This window comes from Suncus etruscus, chromosome 1, assembly GCF_024139225.1.
Source record: "Suncus etruscus isolate mSunEtr1 chromosome 1, mSunEtr1.pri.cur, whole genome shotgun sequence".
Classification (NCBI taxonomy): domain Eukaryota; kingdom Metazoa; phylum Chordata; class Mammalia; order Eulipotyphla; family Soricidae; genus Suncus; species Suncus etruscus.
Window position 1 is genome coordinate 114,300,060 of NC_064848.1, and position 15,683 is coordinate 114,315,742.

Here is a 15,683-nt window from a genome sequence, read left to right on the forward strand (position 1 = left end):
GTTCAAGGATCAAGGCTCAGAACATATGGGGTACTAGGGCTCAAACCCAGGCTGGTTGTATGCAAGACAAGCATGTTACCCATTGTACTATTTTTTTTACCCCAAGAGGAAATTAGGGGGTTTTGGGGAGGTGTTGGTTTTAAAATGTGGTCCCTCAGCATATCAAGTTGTATAGTTTGAGTCTTTGTTTTATTTATTTATTTACTACATTTTGGGCCACACCTCGTGGTGTTCAGGGTTTACTCCTAACTGCTCAGACATCACTCCTGGTGGTGCTCAAGGAACCATATGTCGAGTTAGGAATCAAACCCAGATCAAACGTGTACAAGGCAACCTCCGACCCATTGTTACTATCTCTTCAGCCCCTTAACATTTGTTTTAAATGTATCATAGAGTGTTTGTATTTGTTTGGTTTTGATTTTGGAGACACACCCAATCTTGCTCAGGATTTACTTCTAACTATGTTCAGGAATCACTCCTAGCAGTGCTTAAGGGATACCAGGGATTAACCCTGGTAAATGCAAGGCAATTATCTTACTAACTGCACTATCTCATTGACCCCTTGTTTTGTTTTTTTGGGGGGAGTACCAGCGGGTCACACCTGACAGTACTCAGAGCTGACTCCTTGGCTAGGCAAGCACCCTTCATATCTCTCCAGCCCCCAAATTCAATTCTTTATTTGTGGGCGTACACCTGGTGATGCTCAGGGGTTACTCCTGATTGTGCACTCAGAAATTGCTTCTGGCTTGGGGGATCGTATGGGACGCTGGGGGATCAAACCGAGGGTCTGTCCTAGGTCAGCATGTGGAAGGCAAACTCCTGCCAGTGGCTTGTGCCACTGCTCTGGCCTCAGCCCCTAAATTCTTTTGTAACTGTTTGTGCTCAGGGGTCATGCCTGCTAGTTTTGGGGTTCAAATGTGGTGCTGGGGATCAAACCAAGATCAGCTTTACTCCTGTAGTCTGATAATTTGATATCCTTTTTGATTTCTGGGTCACATTAGGCAGTGCTGAGGGCTTACTCAGTTTACTTTGCACTTAGGGATTATTCATGGCAGGACTTGGGAGACCATATGAGGTGTTAGGAATTGAACTCAGATTGGTTGAATACAAGAAGAATGCTTTATTTTCTTTACTAACTCTCCAGCCCCATATCCCTGTTCCTATATATAAATTTTCCTCAAGTATGTAAAAACTTCTACCTATTAGTACAGATTAAAAAATCTTTGTTTTGCACATATGAGTTTTGCATATACTGAAAAGGTAATTTGCCAGAGGCTATGGAATTACTTGCAGTTCTAGAAGTTTGACTTAAGCTTTTTAGAGTATCTCATTCTGAATTACATAAATTATTGCAGTGAAGGAATTTTAAACATCTTTTACTTCATTTTTTTCTTGCTCTTCTAGAAGAAATAACTTTTTTTTTTTTTTTTTGGTTTTTTAGCCACACCCAGCAGTACTCAGGGGTTACTCCTGGCTCTGTGCTCAGAAATCACTCCTGGCAGGCACGGGGGACTATATGGGATGCTGGGAATCAAACCACCATTGGTCCTGGGTCAGCTGCTTGCAAGGCAAATGCCTTACCACTGTGCCATCTCTCCATCCCCAAGAAATAATAACCTTATAAAGTAAAATAGGCTATTTAAAAGTTTCACTATTGTAGTTGTCAAAATCATGGATTAAAAAGGCAATTTCGAGTGTTTTGCCTACGTATTGTTCTATATATCTTATGGTTTCGGGTCTGATATCGAGGTCTTTAATCCATTTGGATTTTACCTTCCTACATGATGTTAGCTGGGGGTCTAAGTTCAATTTTTTGCAAGTGGCTAGCCAGTTGTGCCAACACCACTTGTTGAAGAGGCTTTCTTTGCTCCATTTAGAATTTCTTGCTCCTTTATCAAAAATTAGGTGATTCTATGTCTGGGGAACATTTTCTGAGTATTCAAGCCTATTCCACTGATCTGAGGGCCTGTCCTTATTCCAATACCATGCTGTTTTGATAACTATTGCAGCACTATTTACCATAGCAAGACTCTGGAAACAACCAAGATGTCCTTCAACAGACGAATGGCTAAAGAAACTGTGGTACATATACACAATGGAATATTATGCAGCTGTCAGGAGAGATGAAGTCATGAAATTTTCCAATACATGGATGTACACGGAATCTATTATGCTAAGTGAAATAAGTCAGAGAGAGAGAAAAACGCAGAATGGTCTCACTCATCTATGAGTTTTAAGAAAAATGAAAGACATTCTTGCAATAATAATTTTCAGACACAAAAGAGAAAAGAGCTGGAAGTTACAGCTCACTTCAGGAAGCTCACCACAAAGAGTGATGAGTTTAGTTAGAGAAATAACTACATTTTGAACTGTCCTAATAATGAGAATGTATGAGGGAAATGGAAAGCCTGTCTAGAGTACAGGCGGGGGTCAGGTGGGGAGGAGGGAGATTTGGGACATTGGTGATGGGAACGTTGCACTGGTGATGGGTGATGTTCTTTACATGACTGAAACCCAAACACAATCTTGTATGTAATCAAGGTGTTTAAATAAAATAGAAAAAAAAATAGAAAAAAAAAAGGCAATTTGGTTATGGATAAACTTTTTCTGATGTCTTAATTGTTTAAAAGAGAAACATGCCCAGGGAATCATATTAGAAATAGAATTAAATTCATAATCAACTAGGACACAGTAATTTCTCTTTTTAATAAAGAATTCTTTCCCTTAGGTCTTTTGTAATACATCTCTATTTCTAGCTTTCTTTTGGACTTCTGAGATTTTACTCATTTCCTAATTTCTCTCTACTGACCTGATTTATTTTTATTCTGTAGTACTTTCCTTTGGAAAGTAAAAAAGAAAGTAATTTCTTTTTTCTGGAAGAAATTGTTCCTTTATATTCTTCTAATTCATGAATGCTACAACTGCATCATAGCATAATGAATGAAATGAACACTGTTCCCTAGGCCTTAAATATTATTCATATTTCAATTTTATGAGATCTATTTAATTCTGTTCTACAAAAAAGTACTCCTGTATTCTATAGTCTCGTGTGTGTGTGTGTATATATACTTGTTTATATATTTATTTATACATGTATTTGTTTTTGGATGTAGTACTCCTGGCTCTTTGCTCAGTGATCACTTTTGGCAGTCTTAGGGGACTATATATATAATTTATATATATATATATACACATATATAAGATATGTATGGTGCAGGAGATTGAACCCAGATTGGCTGTGTGCAAGACAAGTGCCTTACCCACCATTATGCTATCTCTCCAACCTCTAAATTCTTTTGTAATATTTGTATAATTCTTTTTTTTTTTTTTTGGTTTTTGGGCCACACCCTTTTGATGCTCAGGGGTTAATCCTGGCTATGCGCTCAGAAATTGCCCCTGGTTTGGGGGGACCATATGGGACGCCGGGGGATCGAACCGTGGTCCATCCTATGCTAGCGCTTGCAAGGTAGACACCTTACCTCTAGCGCCACCTTCCCGGCCCCTTTTGTTTTTTTGGGCTATACCTGGTGATGCTCAGGGGTTCCTCCTGGCTATGTGCTCAGAAATTACTTCTGGCTTGGGGGACCATATGGGACACTGGAGGATCGAAACACGATCTGTCCTAGGCTAGTGCATGCAAGGCAAACACCCTACTGCCTGTACCACTGCCCTGGCCCCATTATTTGTATAATTCTTAAACAAATAGCCGTTTTTTAGTGTAATTTCACATTAGCTTGGATTTATATATCTATGTGTTTGTTTGTGGATTATATGGCTATGCTGAGGGCTTACTCCTGGCTATCACTCCTGGTGGTCTTGGGTGCCATATTTGTTGCCAGGGCTTGAACTCATATCCGCTGGAAGCCTAAGGAAAGCAGTAACCAATTGGCTGCTTTGAAATAGAGCACTTAACAGTACTTCAGATGTCCTGCAGGGGCTTTTCCTGAGCTGAATTAATTATGGCAAAAGTTACATTTGGTTCCTTACTCTTAGATGACTTAAGGTATGGAATATTATTTTTATTAAGAGAAACATGTCAGTTTTCATTTCACTTAATATAGTCAAGTATGCAAAGCAGTGGCTCATGGGCTAAATTATAATTTATTTTAGATATTGATTCTGGTTTAAAAAAAATTAAGATTTGGTTCCACATTTCAGCACGAGAACATTTAGCTGGAATCTCCTGATAATGTGTATGCTTTTTCCTCACTTTCCTCCCACTTGACTTTTCTTTTTTGGGGGGCTCTGGAAAACAACATGGTGGTTTTTGGTCCTCGCTGTGCTCAGAGCTTACTCCTGGCTCTCAGATTATTCCTGGTGGCAATCTGGAGACCATATACAGGGGATTCAAATCAGAGTCTGCCACATTAAGGCAAGAGCCTAAACCCATGTATTCTCTCCCTTTCTCTCTCTCTCTCTCTCTCTCTCTCTCTCTCTCTCCTCTCTTCTCTCTCTCTCTCTCTCTCTCTCGGACTTATCATTGGTTTACAATTCTGTGTAATTTCAGGACTTCGCTTTTCCATGAGTGTATTGTCTTCACTCCCACCACCGATGTTTTGGTACCATCCCACCCCAAAAAAATGTCCTGTTGCTCATTCCTCTTACTTTCCATCCTCATTTGCTTTTTTTTTTTTTTTTTAACCTGTCAGGCCTCTGTAGGTATATAAATTTGCTGCCCTTTCTATAATGCTTTCCTCACACTGTGTCAGGAATCTCTCTAATGGTAATTTCAAAGATTGGCCATTGAGGGGCTGGAGTGGTGGTACAGTGGTAGAGTGTTTGCCTTGCACGCAACCAACCTAGGACACACCACGATTTGATCCCCTGGCTTCCCATATGGTCCCCTAAACCAGGATTTCTGAGCACAGAGCCAGGAGCAACCCCTGAGTGTCATTGGGTATGGCCTGAAACCAAAACAAAACAAAATGAAAGATTGGCCACTGAGGTGCCGCCTCCTTAAGTTTTTGTTTTGTTGTTGTTTTTTAGTCAATTTCATCTGGGCAACCTACCCAGTCCTATCATATAATCCCCTTAGATTAAGATACTGAAGACTTTTGTGAGAGGCAGATTGATCACAAATGGTGCTGCTTGAGGATTGTAGCAGGTGGCTGTCTGATGGAGTGGGAAGGAAAAGGTGGAAGGTTTCTTGAACTCAGACTGCTGCTCTTAGGTAGATGAATTTGAAGCCTCCAGGCTCCCAAAGCCTTGGAAAGTAGGTGAAAAAGCCACCCCAGGGCGACTTTTCACTCTTATTTGGAGGTAACTATAGAAAAGAGGAGAGAGAAGTGGCATTTTTGAATTTAAAGTTATTCTGAGCCTATCATCTTTATCATTTGCTTTGCTATGTTTTGCAGTGATAACATTCAGCAGTATCTGATGACCAATAATGTCCCAGAGGCTGCCTCTACTCTGGTGTCTATGGCAGAATTGGACATTAATCTTCAGGACTCATCCTGTACGCACCTGCTTGGTTTCATGAGGTCCACTGTTAAATTCTGGCATAAAATTCTCAAGGACAAACTTACAAGGTAAGGAATTGATTCATATTTCATGGCAATTCTATCTGATAGAGATTTGATTCTATATTGTACTGAAATATGTTACCTTTTCTGTTACAGTGATTTTGAGGAAATTTTAACACAGCTTCACTGGCCATTTGTCGCGCCTCCTCAATCTCCAACTGTTGGCTTCAATCGACCAGCTGTTGCCCCTGAGACATACAGTAACCTAGAGACATTGTTTTGTCAGCTTCTGAAACTACAAACCTCGTATCTTTGTCGGAGTTAAAACTTACTAAAATGTCCTTTTACAGGAGTGGATTTGTAGCTAGAAAGTAGAACTTTTTGAAAGCAACCAAGAAGCTAAACATGATTCTAGCTTTTGGATTTGATCTATAGATGCTATGGAGTGGTATATTATTCTCTCAAAGTGAGTGCCTATTGGTGGGGTGGCTGTTAGAAGTTTTGAAATAATGACGGACATAATAATGGACTTTACATACCTCTATGTCTCTAGGACAGTTAAAAGAAGGGGGGGAGGGAGACTTCAAAGGTCAGGAAAAGGCCAAGGAGATAGTTCAAAGGTTTAGGTGCTTGCTTTGAAACATGCCAGATGCTCATGTTTGATGCTGGGCACCTCATGATCCCATGAGCACAACAGAATATGACTCAAAAGCAACAAAAAAAGAGGATGCAATTAGAGCTTTAGTAGTGTGTTTACATTTATTACCTTATTACTTTTCTTTTTGAGAGATTATATAAATAATTTCCAATAATATTTTCATTTTCTCCTTAGAAAAACCTTACTTAGTATTTAATTTTGTCTGTATAGTACTAACTCTTGCCTAGGATCTAGTATATTTGGTGCATGGGTGTGTATATTTGTGCATATATCATATAAGATGTGTGTGAACTTCTACTTCCTTTCCTTGACTTAACTATGTCAGAGATGAATTACTTACTGAGCCAAAACAACTGCCAGAAAAATATTCTCTTCCCCCATCCACTTCTGTCATCTTGCCCATCCAAATTATGCTGACTCCGCTGCAGAAAAGGTTCAGATATCATTTCCGTGGAAACCGACAGACCAATGTCATAAACAAGGTTTGTAACACTAACTCAGAGCAAATGTTAAGTAAGGTTTCTATACTTCCCTTCTTTTTTTTTTTTTGGTTTTTGGGCCACACCCGGTAATGCTCAGGGGTTACTCCTGGCTATGCGCTCAGAAGTTGCTCCTGGCTTGGGGGACCATATGGGACGCCGGGGGATTGAACTGTGGTTCGTCCAAGGCTAGCGCAGGCAAGGCAGGCACCTTACCTCTTGCGCCACCGCCCGGCCCCCAATACTTCCCTTCTTTTAAGCTAAAGTTTGACTCTATTCACATTTCTGTTTTCTTCTTCTTTTTTTTTTTTTTTTGTATTGGGCCACACCCAGCAGTTCTCAATGGTTATTCCTGGCTCTACACTCAGAAATCACTCCTTGTTTTTTGTTTTTTGTTTTTTTTTTTGTGGTTTTTGGGTCACACCCGGCAGTGCTCAGGGGTTACTCCTGGCTCCATGCTCAGAAATTGCTCCTGGCAGGCACAGGGGACCATATGGGACGCTGGGATTCGAACCGATGACCTCTTGCATGAAAGGCAAACGCTTTACCTCCATGCTATCTCTCCAGCCCCAGAAATCACTCCTTGTAGGCTCAGGGAACCATATGAGATGCCAGGGATAGAATCCAGGTCAGCTTTGTGCAAGGCAAATGCCCTACCCACTGTGCTATTGCTCCAGCCTCTCTGTTTTCTTTTTATTTGTTTTTGTTTTGTTTTTGGGTCACACCCAGCAGCACTCAGGGATTACTCCTGGCTCTATGCTCAGAAATCGCTCCTGGCAGGCTTGGAGGACCATATGGGATGCCAGGATTCGAACCACCGACCTTCTGCATGCAAGGCAAATGCCTTATCTCCATGCTATCTCTCTGGCCCCAGCCTCTCTGTTTTTTTCTTGAAGGAACTAAATTCCTGTTCTGTCACCACTCTAGATATATGTGGAGACTTGTGTTGATATGTTATAGGAAGCTGTTCACTCATTGCCATTTTATCTTAGCAATTTCTCATTTTTCTTACTGCTGTAGCATTTACTATGACACTTTGAGAACTGTATCCTCATATTTTATTGTGCACATCTAGCCCAGGGCTACTGCTCAAACCATATTTCAGTACCATTTACTTCTTTTTTTTTTTTTTTGGATCTTGTTTTGGGACCATATGGGGCTCAGGGTTCACTCCCAGTGGAGTTTAAGGGATCCAACTGAAGCCCAGGATTGAACCCAAGTTGGCCATATGCAAGGCAAGTTCCCTACCTGCTGTACTATCTCTCCAGCACCCATTTTGCATATTTTAAAAATGCTAGGTTTTAAATATAGATAGCATTGTAACAAAATTAATTGACTTAACCTACAACTGGAACTTTTTAGGAATATCTGGGAAATATTTGATTGTTAAACCTGGCATAAGTTAAAAGTTTTAAGTAGATATTGTATTATTAATATAAGAATTTTCAACTAAGTTAAGTGCTCTGTATATATACTAAGACATTTAATTGTAACTTCCTAGTTGAAATGACTTAACATTCTATTTTAATTTCTTCCTTAGCCTGAGTGGTACTTGGCCCAAGTGCTTATGTGGATTGGGAACCACACTCAATTTCTGGATGAGAAGATTCAGCCAATACTAGACAAAGCAGGGTCTCCAGTAAATGCCAGGGTAAGAGATGCAGTTCTGAGCATTTCAGTGTGAGAGCTATGTGTCCATGAATAACTTGTCATTTGTTATATGTCATTTACAAGATAAGAAATGTATCAGTATTTTATGGTAACTGTTTCTTATGCTATTTTATTTTTAGCTTGAATTTTCTCGAGGCCTCATGATGCTAGTTCTTGAGAAGTTAGCAGCTGATATTCCCTGTCTGCTCTACGATGATAATCTCTTCTGTCATTTGGTGGACGAGGTGCTTTTGTTTGAAAGGGAGCTACACAGTGTTCATGGCTACCCTGATACATTTGCTAACTGTATGCATATTCTCTCAGAGGAGACCTGCTTTCAGAGATGGCTAATTGTGGAGAGAAAATGTAAGTGCTTCTGTGGCCAGAGAGAAGGGAGAAATGGCTTATCTTCCCTCCTTCTAGTTCTGGGTAAAATTATAGCCACATAAATGTACTCTTTTAGAAAACATCTTACATTCCTTAAACTTCAAACATTTTTTAAACCGTATTCTACATGTTTCTTGAGAGGAAAACTAGAGCCATTAGAGTATATAGTTAATTTTTATGGATTATATATATATTGTGTTTCTGTTTTTGGTAGACTAATTTTAGATAGAGTCTTTGTTTGGTTGGTTTTTGGACCACATGTGGTCGCGCTCTGGTTACTCCTGGCTAGCTCAGAGGACCATATGGAATGCCGATAATCAAACATGGGTTGGTTGTGTGCAAATGCCCTACCTGCTGTGTCATCACTCTGTCTCCAAACTAAATTTTGTTTTTGTGTTTGTTTTTGTTTTGGGGGCCAGACCCAGTAGTGTCAGGGGTTACTCCTTGCTGTGCATGCAGAAATTATTCCTGGCAGTGCTTAAGGGAGACCATAAGTAGTGAAAGGCACAATGTCAAAAAGGGAAGGGGAGAGAAAGACAGACAGAGAGTGACAGAGAAGAGGAGAGGGAGAGGAAGAGAGAAGTAAAATGTTTTTTTGTTGTGTGTGTGTGTGTTTTTTTTTTATTATTTTAATTATGACAACAAAGATGCAAAGAAAGAGGACAGGGTAAAGTTACAGTGGAAGCCCAATCACCCATAAACAGAATTCTCGGTAGTCCCATCGATGATATCCCAGCCTTGAACTTTCAGCCAAAGAACATTCAGAAAAACAAAACTGAACCCATGTACAATACAATTACTTTGTCCCTCAAATCCCCAGTTGTAGTACATACTATTTCTTAGCAGCACACAATATAATCTAAAGACATTAGACTTATGTAACTCCTTAAACATTGAGGGCAAAGTACATTTCTCTAGTTCCATGCACATGCTTACTAGTTTAAGTTAGCCTCAAAAGTTTTAGTGGGTTGTTTTTCTTAAGGATTGGAGTCAAGGGAACATAGTAAAAAAACGGTATTAAAGTGGCATTTGTTTGCATAGGCCCACCAAAACATAAGGGACATGGAAAGGCAAATTATGGTCTAAATACAAGGAGACCCTACCCCTGAAGTTTCCTGGCACAGGACTGACTCTAGGCTCCAGGCAAACTAGTTTGTCCAATTCAAGTCATCCTCTGTAGTGGCAATACACCTCCATTCCTTACATAGTCTCTGTTGTTGGTATCATGCTTCTGTATTAAAGATCCTGGAGTCTGCATATCCCATATTGCAGTCAGGATGGTGCAGAGCATCCTCTCGTTTTACCTCACACTTAAGGGGCAATAGAGAGAACCATGTCCTGTAGAGCAGGTCATTGTTGTTGTCAAGTCTTCTCAGTGTAAACGGAAGTCTCTTTTTAGGAGGTCGATGTCAGACCCTTGGTAGAGTCTTTCCTGGTAGAGGACTGCTTCCAGCTGTTGCTATAAAAGACCTTGGATGTTTTGTAGATAGCTTGCCTGGTTCCGGCGTGAATGGAGGATGCCCATTCTTCTGAGGCCTGTGCCAGGTCATTATATCAATGTTCAGGGTGTAAGGTACATTGTACTGAGATTTATTAGATAAGAACTTATCTGTATGTATGGTGTTTTCCCATTTTAATGTGTCTATGCAAACAAGGATCAATGCCATGAAGCGTTATTGGTGCATCTGGAGGCAATAGGAACAAGACCAGCAATTTCCATGACATAGTTCAATCATAGGTATCAAACTGAGGGACAGTTCCACCAACAATCCTTACTGAACAGCTTACAAAGAAAAGACAAGATGAAAAGTGAATAGAAACATCATGGTAGAAGAATATAAAGAGAGTTACATCAGTTAAAGAAAATACCCATAAAATATTCAAAAGATATATGTGTTCAATTTGTATCCTTCTAGATAGTTCTGGGATTTGTTAGATCTACTGTATGTCTTTGGTCAGAGAATAGAACTGTGTGTTACTGAAGTTAAGAAGGGTAAATCTGGGGTACTAATGGTTGGGAGGAGCATATGTTCGAGCGGGGGCGCTAGCCTCCGCGCGGTTTGCAAAATGTAAACTGGTATGAAATTGCCAGTGACAGCCTGAGTATAGCTGAGCAGCTATCTGCCACCCCCCAGAACAAACTCCACCCCCTAAGCCAACCTCTGGAGCCGGTCTAGGAGTGGAGAAAACTCAGGCTGCCCCATCAGCTCCTTCCTGGAACCCACCTGGAGATCCGGAGGAAAGGGGGAGAGGGGGGTCGGGTGATCCAGGTCCGGGCCGCCCTACCCTAGGCTGGGCCAAGAGGCCGCTGGCACATGCGGAGGCCTGCCAGCTGCCCGCCCGTGCCAGCTAAAAATCCTGCTCCAGGAAGGGAGAGAGACCCTCCCAAGCCCGAAGGACAGGGATTTAAGCCCCACCCTAGGCCAGTGTCCGGGCCTGCCTGGGAGTGGGGAAAACCCAGGGTGCCCCATCAGCTCCTTCTAGGAACCCACTTGGAGATCCGGAGGAAAGGGGGAGAGGGGGGTCGGGTGACCCAGGTCCGGGCCCTCCTACCCTAGGCCGGGCCAAGAGGCCGCTGGCACATGCGGAAGCCTGCCAGCTGCCCGCCCGTGCCGGCTAAAAATCCTGCTCCAGGAAGGGAGAGAGACCCTCCCAAGCCCGAAGGACAGGGATTTAAGCCCCACCCTAGGCCAGTGTCCGGGCCCGGCCTGGGAGTGGGGAAAACCCAGGGTGCCCCATCAGCTCCTTCCCGGAACCCACCTGGAGATCCGGAGGAAAGGGGGAGAGGGGGGTTGGGTGACCCAGGTCCGGGCCCCCCTACCCTAGGTCGGGCCAAGAGGCCGCTGGCACATGTGGAGGCCTCGAAGTAAAATGTTTGCCCCAGAAAAAAAGAGAGAGAGAAGAAGACGGAGAAGGAAGAGAAAGAATAAGAAGAAAAAGAGGGGCCAGAGCAATAGTGCAGCAGTAGGGCATTTGCCTTGTATGTGGCTGACCCAGGCTGGACCTCCGTTCGATCCCCAGCATCCCATATGGTCCCACAAGCCAGGAGTAACCCCTGAATATCACCGTTGTGGCCCCCCCCCAAAAAAAAAGAAGGAAAAGAAAGAAGAGGAGGAAGAAGAATAAGGAAGAGGAGGAGGAAGATGAAGAAAAAGAGGAGAGGAGAGAGAAGTAAAATGCTTGGCAGGCAGGGAAGGGTGGATGAGAGGGAAACTAGGGATATTAATAGTGGGAAATGTGCACTGTGCTGCAAATCCAAGTGTCATAAAAGAAAAAAAAAGGAAGAGAGAAAAATAGAAAGAAAGAAAGAAAGAAGAAAAATGTGGAGCCGGAGAGATAGCATGGAGGTAAAGTGTTTGCCTTTCATCCCATATGGTCCCCTGAGCCTGCCAGGAGCGATTTTTTTTTTTTTTTTTTTTTTGGTTTTTGGGCCACACCCGGTGACGCTCAGGGGTTACTCCTGGCTATGCGCTCAGAAGTCGCTCCTGGCTTGGGGGACCATATGGGATGCCGGGGGATCGAACCGCAGTCCATCCGAGGCTAGCGCAGTCAAGGCAGGCACCTTACCTTTAGCGCCACCGCCCGGCCCCACCAGGAGCGATTTTTGAGCATAGAGCCAGGAGTAACCCCTGGGCATGGCTGGGTGTGACCCAAAAACTAAAAAAAAAAAAAAGAAAGAAAGAAGAAAAATGTATGCCCCAGAGACAGGAAGGGTAGAGGGTATCAAGGAGTGTTGTGCAGTAGTGAAGGTTGTTGTACATTGTGTGACTGCAACTCAATCATGAACAACTTTATCTGTAAACTGTATTATGAACAACCTTGTAAATATGGTGTTTAAATTTAAAAAAAAAATTCCCCCAGGCTGGGGGGACCATATTGGATGGCAGGGATTCAATCTGGTTTGGCTGCATGTAAGGCAAATGCCCTACTATTGCTCTGGTTCCCTTTTTCTTGATTTCTGAGCCATACCCAGTGATTCTCTGGGCTTATTCCTGGCTTTTACTCAGTAATTATTCCCGGTAGTGCTGTGAGGAGACCATCTCTGTTGGTGGGGATCAAACCCAGGATAGCTGCGTAGAAGGCAAACTCCCTACCTACTATACTATCATTCCAGTTGCCTTGTATTTCTCTTTGGTTTTATTTTTGTACCACACCTGACAGTGCCCGGGAGTTACTTCTGGCTCTGTGCTCAGAAATCGCTCCTGGCAGGCTTGCGGAATCACATGGGATGCCAGGAATCGAACCCAGGTCTGTCCTGGATTGGCCGAGTGCAAGGCAAGCTCCCTACTGCTGTGCTATCTCTCCAGCCCCTTTCTCTTTTGTTTTGGGGCTACATCCAGTGTGCTTAGGTGTTACTCCTGGCTCTGCACTCAGGAATAATGTTAGGACATTATTATTTTGGAGATTTGAAATAGAAGTTGGGGGAAGTATCTGGAGGTCCCAGAGCATTGCCTTGATGACTTTGGTTAATCCCAAACTCCACAGAGTCTCAGCAGCATTAAAACATTGGACCTACTTATTGGACCACTGGCTTGGTTGGCTAAGAATTGCCTGGAGTGGCCCCACTGTTTCTCTAAGCACAATTTGAGAGTTCACAGCTGCTACTTCCACCACCACTCCCATCCCCTCCTCCCTCCCCCCCCCCAAAAAAAAAGAAAGGAAGGAAAAAATAAGTCATTCCTATAAAATTTGTGAGTTGACGGAGAGATAGCACAGCGGTGTTTGCCTTGCAAATAGCCAATCCAGGACCTAAGGTGGTTGGTTCGAATCCTGGTGTTCCATATGGTCCCCCCCCCCCCCCCCCGTGCCTGCCAGGAGCTATTTCTGAGCAGATAGCCAGGAGTAACCCCTGAGCACTGCCGGGTGTGGCCCACCCCCCCCCAAATTGTGAGTTGGGTACAAAAAAATAAATTGCAAGTTAAAAAATTAGAAATGGAGACAGGAAAGACAGTAAAGCTGGCAAGATAAGGTTATCTTGCACACAGTCGACCCCCACTTTGATCCCAGCCCTAAAATAAATTAAGTAAAATTGTAAAGTTAGGAATGAATATTAACTATTTAATTAATATAAACCTTTTTCTGCCTATTAGTTGCTCTTCAGAAAATGGACTCAATGCTTTCATCAGAAGCTGCCTGGATCTCACAGTACAAGGATATCGCTGATGTGGATGAGATGAAAGTTCCAGACTGTGCAGAGACTTTTATGACACTACTCTTAGTTATAACTGGTAAATAAAAAAAAAAATTGGAGGGGGGTTTGGGGAATTTGAGGTGGGGAAGACTTTGAGTACATCTTTCAGTGCTAGGGGGTTATTCCTGGTTCTGTGCTCAGAGGACCATCTATGGTACCAGGAATTTGAAGCAGGCTTGATAGGAGACAAGGTAAGCACCTTAATGCCTGTATTATTAAATACTCTGGTCCTTTAACATGAAAGAATATTTAAGGCATTTGAAGGGCTAGAGAGATAGTACAGTGGGTAGGGCACTTGCTTTCCATGCACCTGACCTGGGTTCAATCCTTGGCAGCCCACACAGTCCCCTGCAATCAGGAGTGAACCCTAAGCACAGCTAAGTAAGTTCCAAAAAAACAAAAGACATTTGTTATTTCATTACTTTTTGTTTTCTTGTTTTGAGTCATACACAGCAGAGCTCAGGGATTACTCCTGGCTCTACGCTCAGAAATTGCCCTTGGCAGGCACAGGGGGCCATTTGGGATGGGCAGGATTCGAACCACCTTCCTTCTGCTTGGAAGGCAGACACCTTACTTCCAGGCTCTCTGCCCAACATTTGTTATTTCATTTGTGAATTGTGTATGTATCTTTTAAAACAATCCTAACTGCATTCTTTTAAAAAGTATTTTTAAATTTTATTATTATGGGGGTTGATGTTGCTTAGAGGTCATTTGAGTTAGCACCTTTACCTCTGAAACAGTGTTTTTCAACCTTTTTGTCCAAAGGCACACTTTTTTTTTTTTTTTTTTGGTTTTTGGGCCACACCCTGTGAGGCTCAGGGGTTACTCCTGGCTATGCGCTCAGAAGTTGCTCCTGGCTTGGGGGACCATATGGGACGCCGGGGGATCGAACCGCGGTCCATCCAAGGCTAGCGCAGGCAAGGCAGGCACCTTACCTCTTGCGCCACCGCCCGGCCCCTAAAGGCACACTTTTTTCATGAAAAACAATCACGAGGCACACTACCATTAGAAAATGTTAAAAAAAATTTTTAACTCTGTGCCTATATTGACTATATATAAAGTAATTCTCTTGAATAGGAATTAAATAAACACAAATAAATTATTTTATAATTACTTTTTTTTTTTTTTTTTTGGTTTTTGGGCCACACCCGGTAACGCTCAGGGGTTACTCCTGGCTATGCGCTCAGAAGTCGCTCCTGGCTTGGGGGACCATATGGGACGCCGGGGGATCGAACCGTGGTCCGTCTCCTAGGCTAGCGCAGGTAAGGCAGGCACCTTACCTCCAGCGCCACCGCCCGGCCCCTTATAATTACTTTATTATGAAATAATCTAATTATTGGTCTATTTGTGAGCCAAAGCTGCATGTTATGGATAAAATTGGAATTTTTTTCCCACGGCACACCAGACAATATCTCATGGCACACTAGAGTGCTGTAACACAGTGGTTAAAAAAACACTGCTCTGAAAGATATCTTTGAAGAAACAGTAATTTTGTATTTAATTTTATTTTTTTTTAATTTTGGGCAGTGCTCCTGGCTCTGTGCTCAGGGGTCATTTCTAGTAGTGCTTGGGTGACCAGATGGGATGCCAGGGATCAAACCCACTCAGTTTTGTGTAAGGCAAATGCCCTACCTACCTTTCTATTATTCTGGTACCGATTTTGTATATAAATTTATTTTTTTTTGTGGTTTTTGGTTCACACCCGGCAGTGCTCAGGGGAAACTCCTGGCTCCATGCTCAGAAATTGCTCCTGGCAGGCACAGGGGACCACATGGGAAGCCGGATTCGAACTGATGACCTTCTGTATGAAAGCCTTACCTTCATACTATCTCTCCAGCCCCTTGTATATAAATTTT

The 15,683-nt window shown here is 42.6% G+C and overlaps 1 protein-coding gene across 1 annotated transcript in view; it reads left to right on the top strand.

The window, feature by feature from the left end:
• The window catches only part of RINT1 (RAD50 interactor 1), a 39,622-nt gene that overhangs the window by 13,339 nt on the left and 10,600 nt on the right, over nt 1-15,683 (top strand). The window contains exons 5-10 of the mRNA XM_049783200.1: nt 5,355-5,528; nt 5,619-5,768; nt 6,446-6,602; nt 8,140-8,250; nt 8,390-8,615; nt 13,727-13,864. Coding sequence (XP_049639157.1) covers nt 5,355-5,528; nt 5,619-5,768; nt 6,446-6,602; nt 8,140-8,250; nt 8,390-8,615; nt 13,727-13,864 — 956 coding nt within the window. The remainder of the gene's footprint in view (nt 1-5,354; nt 5,529-5,618; nt 5,769-6,445; nt 6,603-8,139; nt 8,251-8,389; nt 8,616-13,726; nt 13,865-15,683) is intronic.